The sequence below is a fragment of the Pyrgilauda ruficollis genome, unplaced genomic scaffold, assembly GCF_017590135.1.
Source record: "Pyrgilauda ruficollis isolate IOZ18807 unplaced genomic scaffold, ASM1759013v1 scaffold2, whole genome shotgun sequence".
NCBI classification, from domain to species: Eukaryota; Metazoa; Chordata; class Aves; order Passeriformes; family Passeridae; genus Pyrgilauda; species Pyrgilauda ruficollis.
Window position 1 is genome coordinate 16,840,583 of NW_024519206.1, and position 22,223 is coordinate 16,862,805.

Below are 22,223 nucleotides of genomic sequence, written 5' to 3' on the forward strand. Positions count from 1 at the left end.
CCCCCCCGCGGTCGCTGCGAAGCGGAGATGCCCAGCCTGGGGATGTCCCCCCGCCCCCGTCCCCCGCCGATCCTGCGGCTTCGGTTCTGTAATTGATCCCTCGGGACTCCCCAGGTGTCATGTCGTAACAGCGCCCTGTGGAGCCAGCAGTCCTGTGTGCCTGCGGATCACCTCGAGGTCCTCCCGTGGGAGAAAGGGTGACATACAAACTCCGATCCATTATCGTGGTGCGTGGTGGTGACAGTCCAGTGTATTTTCGGCCACTGAAGACGCCAAGTAACTCGATAGGTGATCCCTCGATAGGCTGTGGAAACTGGCGGCAGCGAGCCAAATGTGCCCCGGGTCGGTGGGAATGCTGGTCCCCATTGTCCCTTCACGAGTGGGTCCGGCACCTCCAGGAAGAGCCGGGGCTGCCCACCGGGGCTGCTGCCCGCGCCTGGGCCGGGGGCGGTGGGTCGCTCCGGCCAAATCACTTTTCTCCGTTGGGTGGACAGGGAGCGAGAGATGGACAGCAGAGGTTTCGGAGAAATGAGTAAATCGCCTCGCGATTACAACACGCTAGCGAACACAACACGCCTTTTTCCGCAGACGGGCTCCCTGTCAGGGGACTGGGGNNNNGGGGGGGGGGGGGGGGAAATCCCTAACACTTTTACCTTTGGAAAATTGAAAGGTCTGTGTGTGTGTATCTGTGTGCGTCTGTGTGTTAGCGCTGTCGCTGCCAAGCCCAGAATTTTGTTTTCTCTCCCAGCATGCGTTGATGACATCACGAAGTGCCCCTTCTTTGTGTGTCAGTGATGTCACCAAATGCAGTGTGGGGGACAATGGAATCCTGAACTCCGGGCGAGGGCGAGTGGGAAGCGGCTGCTCCTGCTGCTGGTTCAGGGCTGAGCCGGGGGAGGGAAGGGAGGACACAGCTGCTGCTTTAGGGCTGAAACAGGTGAGAGACGGGAAAGCTGACGGGGATTCCTTTTGCCTGGATTGGTGGGGGCGAGTGGGCTTTGGGCTAGGCTCCTATTTTTTTTTTCTTTCTTTTTTTCCCCCTTATTGCTTTCAAACTGAGACAGGTGAGAAGTTGCTGCTGCCGCCGGAGGGACAAAGCAGGTGAGGCAGGGGAGAAGCTTTGGGGTTGAAACAGTTCTAAGAATAGGAGGAAAGCAAGCAGCCCCCGCGCCGAGCCTAATACCCCCTCCGAGCCTTAAAAAAAAGCAGCCCCGGGAGCTGCCCCTCTCCCAGCCACCTGCTTCCACCGCGTCCCTGCGGGGTTCTCGCACGGAAGCAGCAGCAGAGCCGGGGAGGGCGCCTGTTCCTCTGCCCCCCGACACCCCTGCAGGTTACTTTTCAGAGGGTCTCCATTAAAAACTCACGTCCCTCTCCGTGTGACCCTTTCTTCCCTCCCCGGGGGGAAGGGAAAGAGAGGGGGCCGTGACGGCCGGGATCCCCCTCCATCCCCGGAGCTGGGGCTCCGCCGCCCGCCCCCGCCGCCCCCCGCTCCGCACCGGGTGGCGCCCCGGCCCCGCCGCCCCCCAGCCCCGCTCGGCGGTGGGGGAGGCAGCCAGGGAAGCCATTGCCTGTTTAATAGTTGCTGTTGCAGCACTTCCGCTTCTCTCCCAGCGAGAGAGACACGAGTGGCCAGGCCCAGCCGCACCGAGGAGGAGCAGCCAGACACAAAGGGAGAGGTAGGGGGACGGGGCACCCCCCGCCGTCCTCCCCGGGGGCAGGGGCGAGGGGCAGGGCCGGCCGCGGCCCGGCGATGGGGCGGCAGCCGGCGGGGCAGGGGGGTCGCGCCCGGGGCTGTCAGGTACCGCTGTCCCCCGGCCCTGCGGGCCCGCGGCTGGGGCAGCTCGGCCGGGCCCCCTCCGGCTCTCGGCCGGCGGGGGCAGGGGAGCTCCCCGGGGGCCCGTGGCCCTGGGAGGGAGGCGGCCGTGTGTCGCCCCCCCCCACCTCCCCCGGGCCCGCGGTTGCACCCCGAGCCTTTCCCCCGAACTCTCCCGGGGTGCCCTGCCAGCCCCCCCATCCCTCCCGACGGCTTCTCGCCCCTCTCGGGTGCGGACCTGCCCTCGGTAGCCCGCCGTGCTCGCCCTCCTCCCCCGTGCCCCCGCGGTGCCCGCATGGACCCGGGCTGCCTCCCGCTGGCCCCCTCTGCCCCCCTCCCTGACACCGGCCTCCCCGGGCCCTCCACTCTCGCCCCTCGTAGGCCCTGGCCCTCCTTCCCCCCGCGTCACCCCCGGCACAGACTCTCTGCTCCCTTCCCCTCCGCTGGCATATGCCCCTCGGTGCAGTGGGCCTCGGTGGGTGCCAACAGTGCCCCCCACTCCCTGCTTAGCCCTTCCCTTTCGTTTGCTCCCTTCCTGCCCGCCTCCCCTCACGGCTTCCAACGCCCGATCCCACAGACAGGGGTTATCCAGCAGGCACGGCTTTCCCCACCACAGGTCACACATCTGCCAGGGTCTTCTCTGTGTTGCCAGTGATGCCCCACTTCCATTTTAGAACTGGCGACGGGCACCCCCCTGGCCCCATCCCTTCCTGCCTCCCCCACGTGCCTCCCGGGAACCCAAGGGACCGGAGCTGTTCCATTTTTATCTCCTACACCCCTAGGCTCGATAGTGGTGGGTGGTGATGGCTCCTCTTGTGTGTGCAGTTTGGGGGAGATTAGAAAGAATTGCTTTGAGCTTCCCTGATCCTCGCAGTTGTCCTCGTTCCAGTCTCCTCTCATTCCGCACTTGCTGTCTGAGAGGAAGCTTTTAAAGTCCCTTTCCCCCTGCTCCTCGGTGTTACTAGTGCAGGGGAAGCTATTGCTCCTCCTGCTATGGCTGTAGGGCCTAGAGAGGAGAGGGAGACACGAGGATCCTTTAAAAGGAGCATGACCCAAACACAGATCGAGATTGTCAGCAGCCTTTCTCTGTGTGTGTTTGTGTTCACTGTTTGTTCCCCATGCCCCATGGTGTCTCCTCTCCAGGTTGGGGTGTGTGGTGGGGGGGTCGCTATGTCGGATGACGATTCGAGGGCCAGCACCAGCTCCTCCTCATCTTCATCCTCCAACCAACAGACAGAGAAAGAGACAAGCACGCCTAAGAAGAAGGAAAGCAAAGTCAGCATGAGTAAAAACTCTAAACTGCTATCTACCAGTGCCAAAAGGTGAGGCTGCAGTCAGTTTTCTCGCTGATTTGTTGCATCTTCCCTTCTTCCTCATTTTATTTTGCGCTGCTCCCCTGCTGCTCCCATTCCTCATCTCTAGCCCTTGTGCTCAACCTTTCTACATGAAGCTGCTATTGTCTCACTTTTTTCAGTGTCTCGCTGCAGTGAGTGTCTGCCCAACTTCACTGCTTTCTGCTTCTTCTTCCTGCTTATTCCAAATATTTTCCTGGCTTTTCTTCTTCTGGGCTGTTATTCTGACCCTCATTTATTTCTGCTGTCTTTTCCTTTTTCCTTACTAGTGTTTGTTATGGGAATGGTGTAGAATTGACATTTAGACCTCATTTTTTTCTCTGCTACTGGAAGCTGTATGGTCCCAAGTAAGGCATTGCATTTCAACATCTGTTTCGCTCTCTTGTGGGTTGGAGTATAGAGTGTCTTTTTGTCTTTCCAGAACTGATTTGGAGATTAATTAATGTTCGTGAAGTTTTTGAGTTTGCTTGCTTTGGAGGAGTGCACTGCAGTGCGAGGAGTAATACAGCCCCAGATCTTTACCAACAAATACATTACTGTTATTTTTGTCTGCTCATCACTTAGACTGAATTTTCTGTGTATGGTTGGATGCTAACTAAAATAAATAATCCACAGCAGGCCCACTTGTGGACATTCTGCTCTAAAATAGTCTTTGCTCACAGCACAGAGTGGGTTTGGGCTTTTTTTGAGAATAAAGTAATTTTTATTCCAGAATAATGTGTAGGGAGAGACACCTGCATAGAATAGGAATTACAGAACAGCTGTATCAGTCAGTTTTCTTCACTTGGACAGACTCTTGGAGCTACTATTTTTTTTTTTAAAGTTACCCTTTCTTATTTATTCTGTGTGTCACCTGAATTCAGCACCATCCTGCTCCAGGGAGCTAAGCTGACAAATGGAGGTTTTCAAGCAAACTTGCAGTACTTCAGTAAGAATAATGAACCATCTCACTGAACAGCTTTGCCAAGCAGCAGAGAGGTTGTATCAGTAGGTGTCTGAAGTGACTGGGGTTTTATGCAAATGCCCTGTCGTAGCGACTGAGTTCTCTGTGGCTTTGTAGAATTTAGGCGGTTTGGTTATTCCAGATCTCCACTCTGCAGGTTTCCATGGCAAACTGACATAGACAGTGGCAAGCAGTGTTTACGTGTTGTGCCCTTCACTGTTCTAAAGGAGAAGATTTTAAACTGCCTCCTGTGGAAAGGCTGTGGTTCTTGTGTGTGACAAGTGGCAGGAGATGCTGGCTGAGTTTAAAGGAGAAGGGAGGCAGGCTGAGTGCTGGGTGGGGAAATCTGGAAGGGAAGCCTGAGTGACAGTAATGGGACTCCAGGGAAGAGAATGATAGCTGGTTGGGCGTTTTGTGGCAAAAGCAGCGTAAGCCCAGAATAGTCTGGGCAGGGAGGACAGGGTGTTGGCTGAGCACAGTGGAGAGAGGGAGCGTCTGGAGTCCTAGGGAGGGAACATGGGGGTGTTGTGTGGCCCTTGAAGAGAAGGGAGAATTGAAGGTGGTAGGAAGTGCAGGAGCGTCGGAAATAGATATTCACCTTCCTTAAAGTGTCCTTGAGAATGGCGCAGTTATTGACTCCCTCAGGGCTGTGGATTTTTTTTCTCAGGATGGTGATGAGAAGCTGGGGGAGAGAGGAGGGAGCCAATTTGGCAATGACTGTTTCTCTCAATCCCGTAAGACAAAATTCCTTTTCAGACTGCAGTTTCCTCTTGGTGCATCACATTTGCTGAGGTTTCCCCTCATTTACAGGCTGGTTGGCAGAGCAAAGAGGACAGTCTTTTCCACTGTGTGATTGGCATCTTTGTGGGAGCGCGGAGCGGTGCACCTGTCTGGGTTCAGTGCACGATGCCTGTGTGCTTTTCAGCCTGTCTCTTTAACAGGGCAGGGCGCCTGTCCTGCTGAGGGGGTTTGGACTGGTGGGAGGCCACAGCTGAGAGTACCTCTCTTATGTACTGTGCAAGCTCACAGTGACAGTATGTCTGCAAGGAGAATGTGTTAACTGCTATCCCACTCAGTGACTTACCTTTGTTCCTTCTTGCTTTATTGCCACAGGATTCAGAAGGAATTGGCTGACATCACCTTAGATCCACCTCCCAACTGCAGGTTGGTGTCGGTTCCTTACCTGAGGAGGGTGGGGGAAGGTGATGGGCTGAAGTGTGCCCGTGTGTTGTAACTGCCTTCAGAGGCTCTGGGTGGAGCAGAGGAATGGCAGTTTAGGTGGCCAACAGTACTTTTGTGAATGCTTTAAATAGTTTCCAGATGGGGATACCTCCAGAGATTGTATGTGTTTTGACCATTTTTCTGTTTGTTTTGGAGGTTGTTTTGGTTTTTTTTAACAATTGCATGTCAATATGTTATATTGTTTTGTGTGTGTATGTTTCAGAAACTGGTCTATAAAGAAGAGTGTGAAAACTTTCTTCTTGTTTGTTTTTGGTTTTGGTTTATAAATCTAATGCCTGACTGCACTAATCTTATATAAATAAGAGTCCTGCCAAGCAGCAGAGAATGCTCTGAGGTTTTTAGCTAAGGGTTCTGTTGTGAACAGCAGCTGACAGTGGAAGTGAAGTGCGAATTCGTCACTCAGTGGGTGCCCCACTGGAGCATGCATCTTAGCTGATGAAACAGAAAGTAGGGATACTCTGTTGCCTTTTATAAAACAGCTTGCTTTTAAATATGTTTTAGAAACTTACATTGTTTTTTTAAAACCTCTGGCAGGTTGATTTGTTTCTTTGCATGGTGTCACTGAACCTCTTTGCATTTGGGGACGAGGCAGTAGTAGTGTAACATATTTGGTTATACTTGCTGATCCAAGAGGAAAGAGGCTTTTGGTCTGGTCTGTGTTTGCTGTAGCTGCCACCACATAACTCTGTTCCCATCTTCTTGCTGTAGCTGAGGTTTGATGTCTTTCGATGTTGGTAATGGCAGAAATCAGAGAAAATTATGTTTATAAATAACTGTTTAAATTGGTCTTTTTTGTATTGAGTTTCCACCCACAAATGTACATGAACCTTTTTATTGAAGCTTTTTGCCACTGTTAGTCTGTGGGGAGGCATTAGCACAAGAGTTAGCCTGACAGGTCCGGAGCCACCTTTTCAGTACCAGTGCCTAGGATCATAATTAATTGAAGGAGAGATTGAATGTGATGTGTGACATGTAATTTGATACTAAGAAGATTTTTGTGCTGTTGGGATGATAACCAATACATTTTGAAATCTTTAGTTGTGACGATATTGTTTTAGGGACAGTAATGGCTTACCTGAATATTACAAAATTTCCAGTTCTTGGGCTGGAGATATGTCCTGTGTGCATCCCAGCTCTGTGTCAGGATGGAGTCCACATGGTTTTCCCTCCTCGTCCCACTTTAAACTGATTGTCATGGGAAAGAAACACAGAACCACCCACATCTCAGGCACTATTGCTTGCTCTCTAGAAAACTGAGTGTGGTGGTTTTAGTTTGAAGCTAGGCAGAAACACTAATTTTTTGGATGATCGAGGTGCTGGGACTTCAGACTGAGCTTTGCAAGTCTATCCAAAAGCTGGGATTATATATGAGTATTTTAGATTACGTGTTTCTTCTGAAGGTTTGTGTAAATGATATTAGAACCCTAATTCGTCCTTGTTTCAATTGGATTCATTCACAGGTGAAGATGGACTAGCAAACTACTCGTCAAAATACAGTATAGTTTTGGGTTTTCTTTTTAAATTACATAAACAATTTAAGATAATGTGCTTCAAGGCCCACATAGTAAGTTTGTGTTATTTCACCCTTTACAAATATTTCTAATGGTAAAAATTAGTTCGTAGTACAAATAGTGATGATTAATCTTCATCCATAGTGGAGTTAAAAGTATTCTGCATTCCTTTTGACTTTCAGATGAGTGACAGTGAAGGCTGGCAACTCCTGCAAGTAATGCATGAAACTGGTGTTGTTGTTACTGCCTTTTAATATGTTGATAGGTAGGAAAACGTGAGTGGAGGGGTTTGTTGTGTGTGTATGTGTGACCAGAGGAGTTTTGGTATTGCTCATCTTGGGGTGAAGTCATCCTTCTTCTGTAAACACGGTACTGAGAGCCAAGAAGAGCAGTTCTGCTGATGGCTAACAAGGTTCCAGTTGTGCAGTCAAGCACTGGGAGTTTGCCCCTGTAGTAGCTGGTTTGTAAAAAGGCAGGCAGGTGCCGATTGCCACAGCAGTGAGATGAGTTTCAGCTATTGCAGTTGTGGGGAAAGTTCACCTCTTGTGAAAAAAAAGAAAAAAAAAGAAATAGTCAATTTGTGACTGTGAGGAGATTAAGCAAATGAGATACTCTGGCTGCTGCATGATGTTTAAGGTTGCCAGAATTTGTTCTTGGGAAGCCTGCTAACACTGTCACTGCTTTCCTTGATATTTTTTTTCCTTTCGTATGAACATTACTGGCATGCTGTGAAGGAGGTATTAAATACATAGTTCGAGACTTTAGTTTCAGCTTCCTGCCTTTATGACTTTGCTTATTCTAACCTTTCCTCTGACCTCCTGCCCCTCATATCTCTGCTGCCTTTGTTCCTCTACAGCCTTTTTTCAGGTGTCACTGGAGGAGAAGCCAGTCCTCTCCTTTTAGGCATCTCACTCTTTCCTGCAAATTTAATCTTAGAAATTACATATTCAGAGCATTATGTATGATGCCATGTACTGTCTGTTGTACTGTCAGTTTTAGGGGTTGCCAAAGCCTCATGTCTCACTTAAAAATGTTTGTCCGAAACTGTATCCTGTGTTATGTTGGAAACATCATAATCTTTTTTCTTTTTCTGGACGTCTGTTCTTACACCCCCCACCACCATGTTTGTATTTTCCTCTGTTCTGTGTCTGGTGTTTGGTATAAGTTCATGGTTGGCTGTGCTTTAATTTTTGGCCTCACTGCAAAATACACTTTTGCAGAGCAGAAAGAGGAGAGAGAAAGAAGATGTTCTTCTTTCAGTCTTATTGAAGTAATGGGAGTTCAAGATATTTAACACATCCCAGAGCTCTGCATATTGAAAGATAAATGTTCAGGTTGTGAATGATTTTTAGTAAGAACTGTTTTACCGTATCTTACATGAGGTATTTTTCTTCTTATAAAATATGACATACAATATGCAAGTACAAATAATGACAACCATTTGACATTTCAAACAGAATAGCTTAAAAATAAATGTTTCATTTTTATTTTTGTAGCTTTCAATGTCTGTATTTTCATGTATGTAACCCACAAATCATCTGTTTAAAAAACAAAAACCAAAAAACCCAAACCCCAAGCACACTCAACACCCTGTGATTGAGCAGCTGTGTGGTTTTTACACATATGTGGGTAATATGAGGGGAAGCTTATTCCAGAACTTCCTCTCTTCTCAGCACTTTCCTTGCTTCTGTTTTTTCCTTAGCTTGCCTTATCCCCCAGAAATTTACCTGGGCTTGTGTGTCACTGGCTGGTTCATTTCTCCTACTCCTGTGCACTTGTCTCCTTCCTCAGACTGTGATTTTGATTTTCACAGGCTAGCGCAGTTAGTTGTGCAGAGGGGCAGAATATGGGCAGGGAAGCAGTCTCTGTTTGGCCTGCATTCAAAATGTAGATTTTTTGATTTGAAAATATTTTCTAAAAGATATATTTAATACATGTTGCAAATTCGTGTGTTCCTGCTGGGAGCAGTGCTGTGTCTTCATAAGCTTCCTAGTGTAATGTATGTTTGACAGCTACTTCTGAATGGATTTTAGTCCTCTTCATTATTTTCAGTAGGCCAGTGCTCTGGAGGTCTTTAATTTCTGCAAGATGATTTGACTCCCGATATTAATACTGAGTTATGAAAGTTAAATATGACTTTCAAATTCAAAAGGTGGTTAGTGGTTAATATGAATTGGAGAATGACTGTTTGGACCTAAAGTGTTTAACATCTTTTGAGAGAGTATCTGGTGATCTCTTCTCCTACTTTCTTTTATATCAGAGAGTTTAACTCCTGTTTTAGAGCTCAAAGAAGGTAACTAGAAACTTCTTACTTTTTGTCTTTTCTATATGCTGGTGACAGAGGAGGTGTCATGCCTTTGCTTTGGGTCTGCACGTGTCAAAATACGCTTCTGTCTTGTTATGTAGGCAGTCCTGACTTTTGTTTGCTGGTAACACTTAGGGGTGTTGTGCAAAAGCTTTCCTTCTGTCTCAGTGATGAAGAATCCAAAGCTTTAAGAGCAATTAATTCAAGCTTTAAGTACTCTTTATTCACTTTGTGGAATTTTTTCAACCTCTGTATCTAAGCATCTCCTGATGGTAGATCTGTTTATTGATGTGAGGTTATGGAGCAAGTGGTTTTCCCCATTTTTAGGGGTGGGGAGTTACAGCACACAAAAAACAAGTGACTTGTCTAAGGTCATGCAGGAAGTCTCTGGCAGAGTGGAGAAATGAATGTAAATCTCTTTTGTTTCAAGCTAACTTGCAGCTGAGCTGTTCGGCTGGAACTGTGTGCTCAGTTGCATTATGAGCAGGGCTTTGCATTTGTGCTTTATTGGGTGTCTGGTATTGACTGTATGTAAGCATGGTAATTTAATGTTATTTTTCCCATCTGTGTAGAGGGACCAAAATGGATATTAACTAGAATTAATGTTTTTTAATCTATCTTAGCCGAACTGAAACAAGTTTGTCTCCACATGGCTCATTTAAGTCCATATAGGCAAGACCAGCTGTTATTTAAACAAAAATAATTTTCAAACCTTTGTTGAAGGAGACATTTGCCTGCAGGGCTTTCCATTGCTTCAGAGTAAAATGCTATCACAAATTCGTTATTTAAATAATAATAAAATACAGTTGTGGTTTTTGGCACCTTCAGCCCAGTTTTTGTAAATTTGCAGAATAAGGACCAGATCTCCTTGAGAGTCTCGTGAAAGTTAACTGTCAGCACTTAATAAATATGTGTCTCAGTAAAGATGGTGGGGAGAAGTGCTCTCCGTTATAACGTATGGAATATTAATAGTTTTCAAAACTTTGGAGTGTGGAATTAAGATTTCTTGGCTAGAGAGAAGTCTGCATAAAATGTGTGGCTCAAAGGCAGTTTTGAACTCAACAGCTTCATATTATAATTAATATATTTCATCTACATACCATGCAGGTCTGGCATTTGTCTTGCTTACATTTATTTTTTATGGTGCTTGTAATTTTTTGCAAATGTATTGTTTCAATACTTTCAACTCCAATAATGCTTTAAGTGCTTTTGCTTTTAAATCTAGCATATTATTTAAGGATGAATTGTCACTGTTAAACTCCAATATCAGTGTTGGTTTTGTTATTTTCATGTGTGAAATAGCCCTTCCTCAGCACAATTGTATTCTATAGCATAAACTTTCTGGGTTTACATTTTCTAACTAACAAGCTTAATTTCATTATGACTTTTTTCCTTAGTATGCACTGTCAAATTATTAGGTCAGGAATGACAAATGCCAGCTTTTGCTTCCTTGTAGAAATAAAAAAATATTATCACCTTTAAGGGAAGTGAAATTATCATCTTACAAAAGTGGTTTTAGAAGTCTTTTTTTCGTTTTTCATCTCATAATGTGTTGAAAATGTGAGTGTTTTCTGTGAGAAGTTTCCAGATGTAGGATAGGAAGGACCTACATAATTAGTGCTGCGTGTAGTTGAAAAATATCTTTTGTCATATAAACTACCAGTGGTTCAGCATTCCCTCCTTGCTTTGTTTGGCACGTGATCCCTGGAGAAATAACTCTTCCTTTTGAAATGGTGTATTAACTAATTTAGAGATCCTCTGCAGCTGTGTATGGTCTAGCTTGCAAACCATAAAAATAATGCATTTCTATACTGGCTGAATTTAAGTATATGGAGGTAGCAGCTCCTGCAGGCAAAGTCCTCTGCCTGATGTACTCAGACAAAGGCTGCGCAGGAGCAGTTTCTTTGCTGAGGATCGATTAGTTAATATTACAGGAATTAACTTTTCTGAAGCCTCTTCTGTTTTTATTTTAACTGTCAGAAATGTTTTGATGGCCAGGCTGTTCAGACACTGTGGCAGGAGCTGGCTGATGCTGTGGTAGATTTTGCTTCACACGTCCTGGTTCGGTAATTCCCAAATGAACTGCATTCTATGCTCTTGCATGCCAAACATGGAAACGATGAATCTTGAGAGCGGCTGTGAAATTGTATCACGGCTAAGAACAAAGAGGATTGAAATCCCTTCTGTGCACCCTCCCTTGTATATCACTTAATTTTATTATTTGACTTTTCAGTTTTGCTGCCCTTGGAGGGCACTGTGCAACTGTGTTTATGATGCTGCATATATGTTTTATCTGACAAATTCTTCTATTTCCTCTTGGTTACGCAGTCTTGTTTGGTTTTTACAGTTGTATTCCAGTGCTGCTTGTCTAGATTTTTATACTGGATATGTGTATAGCAGCAGTTTATATGTCTGGTTTTGTTTTAAGAAACACACACTGTGTGTGTATGATACTTCATAGATGTAAATGGGAAACAATGTATGTGTGCTGTTTATACTTTAGGGCTTGAATCTATCTTGACTCTTTATATGAAGACAAAATTACCCATGGATAACTGGCTTGTCTAGGGGATCGAGGAGGATGGGTTTGTGTTTGAAGATGTCAACAAGATCAGGTTGCCAGAGCCGTGTGCTTTCTGAAGAACGGGTTGGTTTTGAGAGCCGGTGTCATTGTGTCTGGCAGATGTTTGCTTTGGTCCCGCTCTTGGAGGGGGTTGTGTTGGGGATGGAAACGGAGTTTGCCTGCACCAGTACATCAGTGGATTGAGGTTATCGGTGAGTTTGTGCGTAGTGAAACTTCTGCACCCTCTGCCTGCTCTCTTCTGTAATTGTACATGACAGACCAGCCTTCCGTGCAGCACCTTTTCAGAAGCATTTAATATACTAAAAAAAGGATACCATTTTATGTGAATGGGTTAAGAGATTACTGCACACTTGTGCAGGCACACACCATGCTCAAAGTTAAGGGCTGTGCTTTCTCCACAAAACAAAGTGCTTCAAACTGAGTTAAATTAATGATGCAATTTAGTCATTATAAGTAAAATCTTGCCAATCTGTAAATTTATTTGAAGGAAATAAATTTATACTTATTTTTCCCTCTGAGGCTTAACAGTGGAGGTCTAAATGCTCACTTCATTATGTTAAAAAACCGAGGAGAGAACATGTATTGTCAAGTACTATAGATAAACTACAACTGTCAAAATAAGCACTGTGTGCTCAAGAATTCAGAGGGGTTTTCTTGTTTCTCTTGCCAATTTGCAAATTTCAGCAACAGGTAATTAAAATTCCAAGGCATTTGGGGAAAGTGTAATGATTGCAACCATGCATTTAATACATTTTTTCTGTGTGTAAGGGGCTAATTGACATTACAAGGAGATGTTGCAGAGCTGCATGCTTAACTTCAATATCCAATTTGCAGTGCTCTTTATTAACCTGGACTCTGGAGAAAGGAAGCTGGGGGAGAAGAGGAGAGTGGGGCATGCAGAGTGTAGCTCAGAGCAGATGTGGTGTTTGAATCTCCTCACTCCCTCCAGTCTCCTCCATAGTTTCACATCTGAAAATATGGATCAGGTAAGATGAAATTGAGCTGTTTTGAGAACTGGGTCCAGGCCAAGTTTTGGCAGTTCATTTGTTTAAGAGAAAATACAGAGTAATTGGATTAAAGAGGCTGTACGATTAATGATGTAGAGTCCTGTTAGATTTCTTTGCACCTGTGTTTCTGTGAATCAGTGTAGAGTTTAGGTCTCAATTCCTTCAGGAGCTTCAACTTTTTAGAGTCAAAAGGGAGTGTGGACCTAATCAGATAAGCATATTAGTAGGTGTGTTTTGTACTTTTTATCAGTGTAAATGACTGTTTTAGAACATTGCTCATCTCTCCCTCTGGAGCTGCTGGACTTGCTGCAAACACAGAGAATTTTGATCTGGTATTGAGAATTGTAAAGGCAAAATGGGGAGGAGCTTTAAGGAGCAGGTGGACTGCTAATATTTAATGATTTTTCTGCTGTGGGTATCTGAGCAATATTTTGGTCAGCATGCTAATCCCAGTGTATCACTCGGAGAAATCAGGAGAGGGGGCTTGCTGTGGTTTCTTTTGATGCCTGGGACCATACAGGAGTTGCACACAGGAGTGAAAAGGCTCCCAGACATTAAAATTCATTCTGAAATCAGAAGTGTCTTTTCATAATAGACGAATTGATTAAAAAAAAAAACTACTTCTGATACGGTCTAAGAACTTTGTCAGATTTATTGGAGACAGGGATTGTTCTACAAGGAAAATTGTCAGGGTAATTGTCTCAAAGGTTTTAGATGCAGAATATCTTAACTGATGTTTTAAGGTGCTAATTTAGGTTATGACTGTTACAGGTTTCGTATTTTTGCAGTTCTCAAGTGAACAACTTCTAGAAAGTTTCAGTGTGTTATTTTATATTCTGAACAAGTGTAGCTGCTCTGAGAAGTGGGCTACAAATGGTGGAGAAAGTGCCATTTATTTCATTAAAGCAGTGTTTAGCTGTTGCAGGTGGTTTTGAAAGGTCGCTAAAATGTACACAGTTGTAATACTACCATTTAAAAGTAATTAGATCAATACTGTAGTATACCACAAAAGGTCATTTTATCAGAAGTTTCTGATCAATCAAGGTCATTTTATCAGAAGTTTCTGATCAATCAGATTGTTGTAATACTGTATTTGCACAGGGTTTTCTGTGTGTCTTAGTAACCTTTTTAAAGGAGGTAAATTAGGTGATGCATACAAGCCTTTATAGTTAGTGTCCTCCTTGTCTTCCTTATAAGCTATTTATCAATGAGAATTGTCTAGCTTTCTTTTTGATGGGGTAATTCTTAATTTGAGATTCTCATTGTATTTTGTAGTGCTTTGGATTCTGGTAAAAGTATTTATGTCTCCTTACACTTGTGTGTGACTGTGGGAGAGAGAAGAGACTGAAGGCTTTAAATAGCTATGCTAAGTCTCAAAATATCATGAATCTCACTGAGTTCTCCATTGCATTAAAGTTGTGGTGATGCTTTCCTTCCTACTTTAAACTGAATTTCAACAGCACCCTTGTAACCTAGGAAATCAGGCAGAAAGATGTACAATAGTGACAAGAGTGACCTAGGAGATATAAGTTTTGAATGTAACTAGTGCCAGGCCTTCGGCTGCCCTGCTGCTTGTCTTTCAGCTGCATCCCAGGGTTGAAATCTCTAGTGAAGTCTTAATGTTTTCTTTTGAATAGTATCTTTCCAATTTTTCCATCTCCTCACTCCCCTTGTGAGATTAATCACATTGCAGGTATTGGTAAGACTGGGAGATGAATGAGTTGCAGATGAGGAACAGAAAAGGACATAAAACCACTAAAGGCAGCAAGATTGTACAAGGCATTAATGGAGACTATAAGGGACAGCAGAGAGAGGTGGCCCATCAGGGTGACTGAGGTGATTTTGCCCTGGTTACTGGAATAGTTGTAGCAAAGGCATAAGTAGAGACAAGACTGATGCTTTTTCTGCTCCAGCAATTTAGCTCCACTTTCTGCTCCTTGCACTGTAAGAAGCAGAAGACACAGGCATCTTCCTCTTGATGGGTGGGGGACCATCCATGGGCCACCCTCTTCTTGGGCATGAGTAGATTTTTGAAACAGTAAAGCATACAAGTTGCCACAATAGTTTTTCTGTGGTGATTGTTTTGCACCCGCACTTGGGAGATAAAATATTAATTTAGTAATAAAGTGAATGCGCTTATATGATCTTATAATGGGAACAACATACTATACTTTGAAGTATATATGTAGCAGGTGCCCCTGTCTATCTTTGCAGACCTCCTTGAACAGCTACTTGAGACACTTGTGACTCTTTAGCCGTGTCCTCCTAGAAACACATCAGTGAGGTGTAAGGAGTGGGGGGAAAAAAACTGGGAAAGTGATAGCAAGCAGAGGGAGTGAAAGGCAGGCAGAGAAATGGAGGAAGAGGGCATAAAATGGAGAGAGAAGAAAATGGCTCACTCAATCCCAATCAAAAAGGCTAGTATTGAAGATAGGAAGTTGTAAAATAATTTTGTTGTGATTCAGAATCTCCCAAAGGAGTACACCTTGTTTTTGTAGCAACTGGAAGAGGACTATGGCAAAAGCTGTTATTCAGTAAATTCCATAATACTGAAAACACATATTCACTGAAACTGTTAAAAGGTCATTTTAGAACAATTAAAGTCCTTCTACCCAGTAGGTAGTGAGGTTATGGAATCTTTTCTGCAGGAGATTGTGGAGGCAGATAGTATAAAGATGTTCAAAGGTGGGTTGAACAAATTCTTGGGCAGCAGGTCCATAAACAGATACAAAGAGAAAAGTCAGACATGTACCCTTTTAGCACCCCTAATCCAGTGGCTGTGGGTTGTGAGGGAGTACAAAGGGAATGGACTGCAGAGAGTGTCCGCCGTCACCTGTTCTGAGGAGTAGGCTCTTACCACTGCCAGGATTAAGGTGCCGAGTTAAATGACCCCAAATGGTTTTTTTACATTCTGTGTGGAATACCTACAAAATGACCTCCTTCCCCCACCCTATTGTCCCTCATTCCACTCCACTAACTTCAGGCTCTTTTCTATTTCCTTGTTCCAATTGACATGGCTTTTAGCCACAGAAAATGTTCAACTTCTGCCCTTCTTGCCTCTCTTTTTATGTTTTGCCATTTAAAGCAAGCTCTTGTTTCCTGTCACTTAGCCACTTCTTGCTTTTGTGAAGGATTAACCTTCATGCATTTGTGTTGCTGAATTTAGACTGTAAATTTTTCAGAGTAAAGCACTTCCTTAATTTTTGTTGGTGTTGGCAAAGTGGTATGTAAATTTCCATCTATGTTTAAATCTTCTTTATTAGTAAAGTAGGTTTAGTCTTTGGGCTTGTAGGTGTCACCCAAAAAAATTCTGCTTATGTTGCAAAATTGCCTTTTTCCCCCTTATCTGATAGAGGTAAGTAAGTGAGTTGTTTTATTCAGCAGCTACTGTATTATCTTGAATATGTGATTTGATTATTTTCTGGTTTTATGCACACCAAGGTTATCACAGCTGTTACTTTGTGATAGGATAGTGTATTTTGAGATATATTAGTGTTGGGGGCTTCTTTCTTCCTGGAGAGTGGCAGAGAAATAATGAAGCTGTCCAACAGCTAATCTCTTTCTTTGGTGTCTTTGTGCTCCTACTTCACCTTCCACCTCTATATCTAGGAGGATTGTAACTATTTGTTAGGGAAATAGGAGTTAAAATGCATAGCTATTACATGTGTTGAGACATTCCAGTTTCAGTACTTAGTATTCAGTGTGTGTACTCTTAATGGCTATAAATATTATATTACATACGAGGTTCTGTAATCTATTAGCTATGACTTGTACATTGCTTTTCCCACAGAAAATGGAAATTTTCTAACCCCATAGACTGTGCGGTCTCTACTTTCTGCATTGCATTTCAAGGACTTTGCCTTGTATTTCATAGAAGAGTCTTACTTATGAGGAAATGTAAAGTCCAGACAAATGATTTAGTGTTGGGATTGTTCAGATGCACATTTCACTGCATCCTGTGTAGCACAAAACTAGCCATTCAGGACGTGTTTATTAACTAGTACTGGATTTTGTCAGGAAAGATTGAAAAGTAGGGATTGGCTAGTAGAGGCTTGTGTGGTAACACTTTGCCATGGGGATACAACAAGGGGGCAGGGTCCAGCTGTAAGTGATAGCAGCAGAGTGAAAGGCTGTGGGTAAGTGGGGATGTGCCGTGACTTTTGTGGCTGGCTGAACAGCTGGGTGAGATTTGTTAGCGATTCACAGCTTGACTTAGAGAGGTAAGGTTGGAGTGCCGATGTAGATTTGGATCTGGAAAGGAGAGCTATCTTTTACCTGCTGAAGTCTGTTCTGTTTGCAGCTGTCTTCAGTGATTCAGAACAAATGAGGAAAAAAGGGATGGAGCTAGAGTTGATGGCTGAACTATCTAGGAAAGAAAGAAAATATCGGGTGGTATTAGATGTAACTCTTAAAATCAGGGAACAAGAGAGAAGAAAAGTATATTGCCAGCTCCCTTTCCAGTAGTAAATCTTACTGTCTCTTGCAGAGACTACGAGCAATCTCTGGGCTTCTCTTTTAGGTTTTCCTTTCCTTCATCATAATCCAGTGTGTTCCAAGTCACCAGTGTGGTGTAAGTTCTGGAAGAAAGAGCTAGAGTACCTGTTCTGGCCCCTGGAGATGGGCCTCTTTCTGCAAGCCATCTCAGCCTTGTAGAACAGTACTAGTGTCTCCTGCCTCTTTAGCCTTCTGCGCTGCGCATGTTCTGGTGCCTTCTCTTTCCTGATGGCTGCACTGATCCTTCAGCACTAAGCCATTATATCTGTCAAAGTCTGATGCCCATGCCTACAGAGAACTGAAGAGGCAAGGCTGTCCTGTTGACAGAAAGAAAATGTATATTAGGAATTAAAAAATAAGTAGACATAACCATTCCTGCAAATGAAGTAGCAGTGATCAGCTAAACTACAAATGTGTATATAGTTTGGCTGTTTTTTTTAAAATTGCTAAAGTATCTGGGTCATGAATCAGAGTCGCTTGATGAAAGGGAAAGAGGAAAGTGTTTTTAAAGTACTTAAATGAGCAAATGGGATAATTCTGAGTGCAAGGTAACATAGAAATTGAAATTTGTTCTCTTTCTTTGTGTATTATTCCTTGGTCATTGGAAAAGTATTTTATTAGCTTGAAAGGTTTCTAGTCAAGAGGATACATCTAAACTTCAGAGTTATGAGGGCATTTGACTGTGTAGAAGGTGAGCCTGTATGAGCATTTACACAGCAGACAGCTATATGCCAGGCAAATGAAAGATTCTTTGCTCAGTATTTTTACTAACACTCCTCTCATGTACACATTAAATGTCACACCTGGAAAGTCACTTAGTTGCTGTTTTAGCAAATGATTTCTTTTCAGAGGGAGAATCTCATTTTTTTAGGTATTAAAGTAATGGAAATATAATGATTTCTTAGATTGGCTTTCCTGAAAGATAATGTGTCAAATCCTAATGATACACTGGGTCCAGTGTTAAATTTCATTCCTTGCTGGAGATAGTGAATGAACTGTGTCTAGAAATAAGTGGGTTTGCATGTCCCTGCTTATATTGCTAGAGTTCAAGGTCACTAAAACAGTTCTGAAGCGTTTAATTTACAATATCTATTATTTACCCATTTTTTTCTTTAAAGTGCCAGACTGTTTACTGAACTCTGTGAGCACTTCACTGTTTTATATATAGGCAATGATTTTCTCAGCTGGTTATGCACAGAAGGTAAGCATTTTTTGCCCTTATTTATTTATTTATTAATTATGCTGAGACAACCGAATGGAAGAAAGCATTCTTGCCTTTGGCATCTGAAGGAAAGATCTCTGTTTTTGTTTAGTGTGCTAAACAGGGTTATTTTCTAGTAAGGGTTATATAATATGATTATGAAGGTATCCTCTCTTCCAGAGGGTTATAAATGTGATCTCTGGTCAGTACGGAGAAACTGACACTTTTGACCTTTCTGTCTCTTTGGACCCATTACTTGTTGGACATAATGGTCTTATTAAAATTGCTTAATTGTTCCAAAGAGATCATTTGTGCTTACTCTGTTATTGTCATTTGATGCTGCCTCTCTATACACACTGCCAGAAGTCCATGGTATATTACATTTTTATTGTTATGTAAAGCAGCTGTAAAACAAACTGTGGTTGTGTAAATGTATTTGAAATCTTTGCTATTGGCTACTTTATTTTTTCCCTTTATGTCTCTCTTACATTTATAGTTTTGCCACCACAGAGAGCTAATGAAAAGCAAACATGTAGACTGTTTAAAAAAAAAGGTAATGCTATGCACAGATTCACATTGCTTCCTTACTCATTTATTATTCTGTTTCTCAGTATAAGAAAAGATAGGAATCACATGCAGTGCTGGGGTGGTTTTTGGTGGGAGGATTGGGGATTTTGGCTTTTCTTTGCATTGCTTTTTCTGTTGAAGTCCTCTGATTTTAGGAGACTTCAGGAGTTGTAGATCTAGTGGGCATACAGAAGACAAAGGAAGAATATAAATTTATGTGCAGTAAGACATTGATCTGGATGAGGGGAGGTCTGTTTAACTCCTTTTCTTTAGTACTTGCATGCCTGTGGGCAGTCAGGCCCATGTGCATCCTTAGCACACTCACAGGGTTATGAAAAGTGATTTCTCTTATGTGTTCAGGCTTCTCTTTACAAGTAGTAGTGAAGAAAACAAGGGCTTAAATTAGCCTATATTTTTAATTTTTTCTGTATGTCTTTAAGTATGTAGTAGAACACTGTGTCTCATAGGAGTAAGATTATGACATGGGTGCATTTAAGGGTCTGACTTTCCACAAAAGCTGTTTCCAGTAAGAGTACTCACTGAGATGGTGAGTCTCTTAATCATTCTTTGCCCTAGTGGGAAAAGTGTGTGAAACCAGCACAACAGCCACTGGGCAACCTCTCTCACCATTTCTCATCCATGCTGGTCACAGCTGCTAAGAAGTTTTTAATAGGTAGGCTTTTTCTTAGTTTAAGCCGTTTTTCTGCTTTAATTGGAGCATGCACAGCTTAGATCTTGCTTTCTAGTATTTTCAGAAATACACCTGAACTCAGTCGACATCGAACCAGAGCTGCCTTCCCTCTGTAACCTGGCCTGGGGAGACATACCTACTTGGTGGGGGTCTGTTCTACATGGATTAAAGGAACAGAAACTATAAAGATTAAAAGATGCTCAGGAGGGGAACATGTACTTGGATTTTGCCAGCAGTTATAAGTAAATCCCGTACAGTAAGGAAGACTCTAAATGGTGTCTCTCAATATGTGTTTTGCAGTAGTTGAATTGCTCAAGAAGACTGAACTACTACCAGACTTCAACTTTGATATGAAGTAAATTTTAGCTTGATTTTTTTACCCGCCATTTCATTTTGCAAATTATGAGGTAATTCATAGTAATTTGCACATTTTAAAAGTGTTTGATGCTATCTGGGACAACAGCTCTAGGGAACAGTGTTGAATCAGATCTGCTTTTTGTCAGCAGTGTATTTAAAGCATGTATGTGTGTGCAAACACATATTTTCCATTCACAGTGCAGTGGAAGTTTTGAGAAAGTAAAGAGGTTCTTTTTTTTTCCTTTATTTTTCCCCTCCTAAATGTGCAGAAGTAGCTGTGTGGAAAAGAATCACTGTAAGATCAAGTTTCCTTTTCTTCAGCATTTAATTTGACTTGTAGAAGTTGACAGAGTATGTGTTTTCATAAAAACTGCAAACACTGTATCACCCAGGAGAAAAAGCACACATAGGAAAGTCTCTTAGTGGTGTGCAAAACAGACTCCAAGGGTAACGCTGAATTGCCAGTTAATACCAGTGGTATAAAGGGTAAAGTCAAACTTCTTTTCATGGCTGAGTGTGGATCAGTGCTGCCATAATGTATATTCATGTCATTATTTTGTAGCAAAAATGATAATGCAATTCTAGATCCACTGTAATGGAATACCCTATGGGAGTGCATGTGATCACGTCACTGAATGGAGTGAGTACAGCTCTGGGGTTGTAGAGGTTTTGTGTACTCCAATTTTATATGTGAAATAGTGTCTGTATGATCAGAGCTAGATATAACAGGACCATTATCACACAAGTTTGTTAAAAGACATATGGCATTTTTAGAAAATTCAATCTGAATGTTGTCACACTCAATCAGGACACCTCATTTTGTGTATCACCCACCTGGGTTTCCTTTCTGTATCTGGTCTTGTCATCAAGTAAGAACTAATTGTGCTCTTGTGCCCTTGGCTAATCATAGCAGACTAGTGGCTTTCTTCCAGTCTTTACAGTGTTTTGACTTGGAGCAATGAACTTCCTAGCTGTAATAGAACACTTTGTTTATTATCTGTTTCACTGTTGAAAATACACTTTTTAAAAAAATCTGATCCGAATTATATATATTGTCAACAAGAGTTTCTCTGCTCTAGAAATTTGTTTTCAAGTCCTCAGAGCTGGGCAATATAGGTAAGGCTTTTTCACATGTATGCTAATGAATCCAGTGTAAAGAACAAGGATCCCATCATCCTGCAGAATGAAGCATCGAAGTGTGTATTTTTCCTCAACTCAAGTGTTGTTTCCATTAAAAGAAATGAGGAAAGTTGGAATTGGGTATAGTAAGACACAGTGCAGGCTGGTAGTGGGTCTCAGGGCAGGCAACCTTTGTGTTTAAGGATCTGTCCTATAGCTGAAGTAACATAAAAGCTCTGTCATTTCTCTGAATTGTCTTTTCCTGTCCTGCAATAACTAAATCAAGCAAGGTTTCCACTGAAATTTTAACACCAATGTCATCAGTCTGCAATCTGGTGTGTTCCCTCTGAAGTTTACTTCCACTTGCTTTTACAAATTCATTGCCTCTGCATGGACATCCCTAGTTAATAAAGTGTTTTGGTTGAAGTCATGCTTTTGCTTGATGCAGCTTACACCCAGATAATGGTAGTTACACACAAATACAGATGTATACCCTTCCTGCAAGTGCCCAGAAATGTCATTGCAAAGTGGTGGCATCGATCCCTTGTTAAGCTGTTCATCCCTGACCATGATGATGGCACCTGAGAACTTGCTTATGCTCACAAAGGAAGCTGCAACTGTTGACTAATTGCTTCTACGATGACATTTAAAATAGCATGCTGAGTGTGTGTGATACCAGAGGTTTGGGTGATGTTACATATAAAGTTCTGTTCTTTTGCTTTTTTAATTGTCCCTCTCCCTCACTAGCATCGTCAGCCATACGCTATTTCATTTGGTTAGTTTGTGGTTCATTGAAGTGGTTTGTTTGGTTTGGTTTTTTCCCAAATATAGACATAGCAACATTGAGTAGGGGAGCATTTTTAATGCTTTTGGTATTTGGTTTCTCGTTTTTATCATAAACCTTTTGCCTAAAGTTCATAGGTTTGAATTTCTTTACATCCTTGCTCATCTTTCTCTGATTCTCTTAGTGGGTAGGTAAGTTTACTCTGGAAGAACAGACATTTACTCTGTCTGGAAGAACACAATCAGGATGAAAT

General features: G+C 42.9%; 1 protein-coding gene across 4 annotated transcripts in view; it reads left to right on the forward strand.

Moving 5' to 3' along the window:
* The first annotated feature begins 757 nt into the window (after positions 1-757).
* Positions 758-22,223, forward strand: part of LOC121352944 (ubiquitin-conjugating enzyme E2 E1) — a 45,909-nt gene continuing 24,443 nt past the window's right edge. The window contains exons 1-5 of one of the 4 annotated variants that reach the window (XM_041466384.1): positions 758-937; positions 1,065-1,101; positions 1,612-1,676; positions 2,957-3,135; positions 5,222-5,272. In XM_041466384.1, the coding sequence (XP_041322318.1) occupies positions 758-937; positions 1,065-1,101; positions 1,612-1,676; positions 2,957-3,135; positions 5,222-5,272 (512 nt within the window). Of the gene's footprint in view, positions 938-1,017; positions 1,102-1,591; positions 1,677-2,956; positions 3,136-5,221; positions 5,273-22,223 lie in introns of those variants that run through there. The other 3 variants (XM_041466386.1, XM_041466385.1, XM_041466388.1) reach the window with 3 other exon arrangements.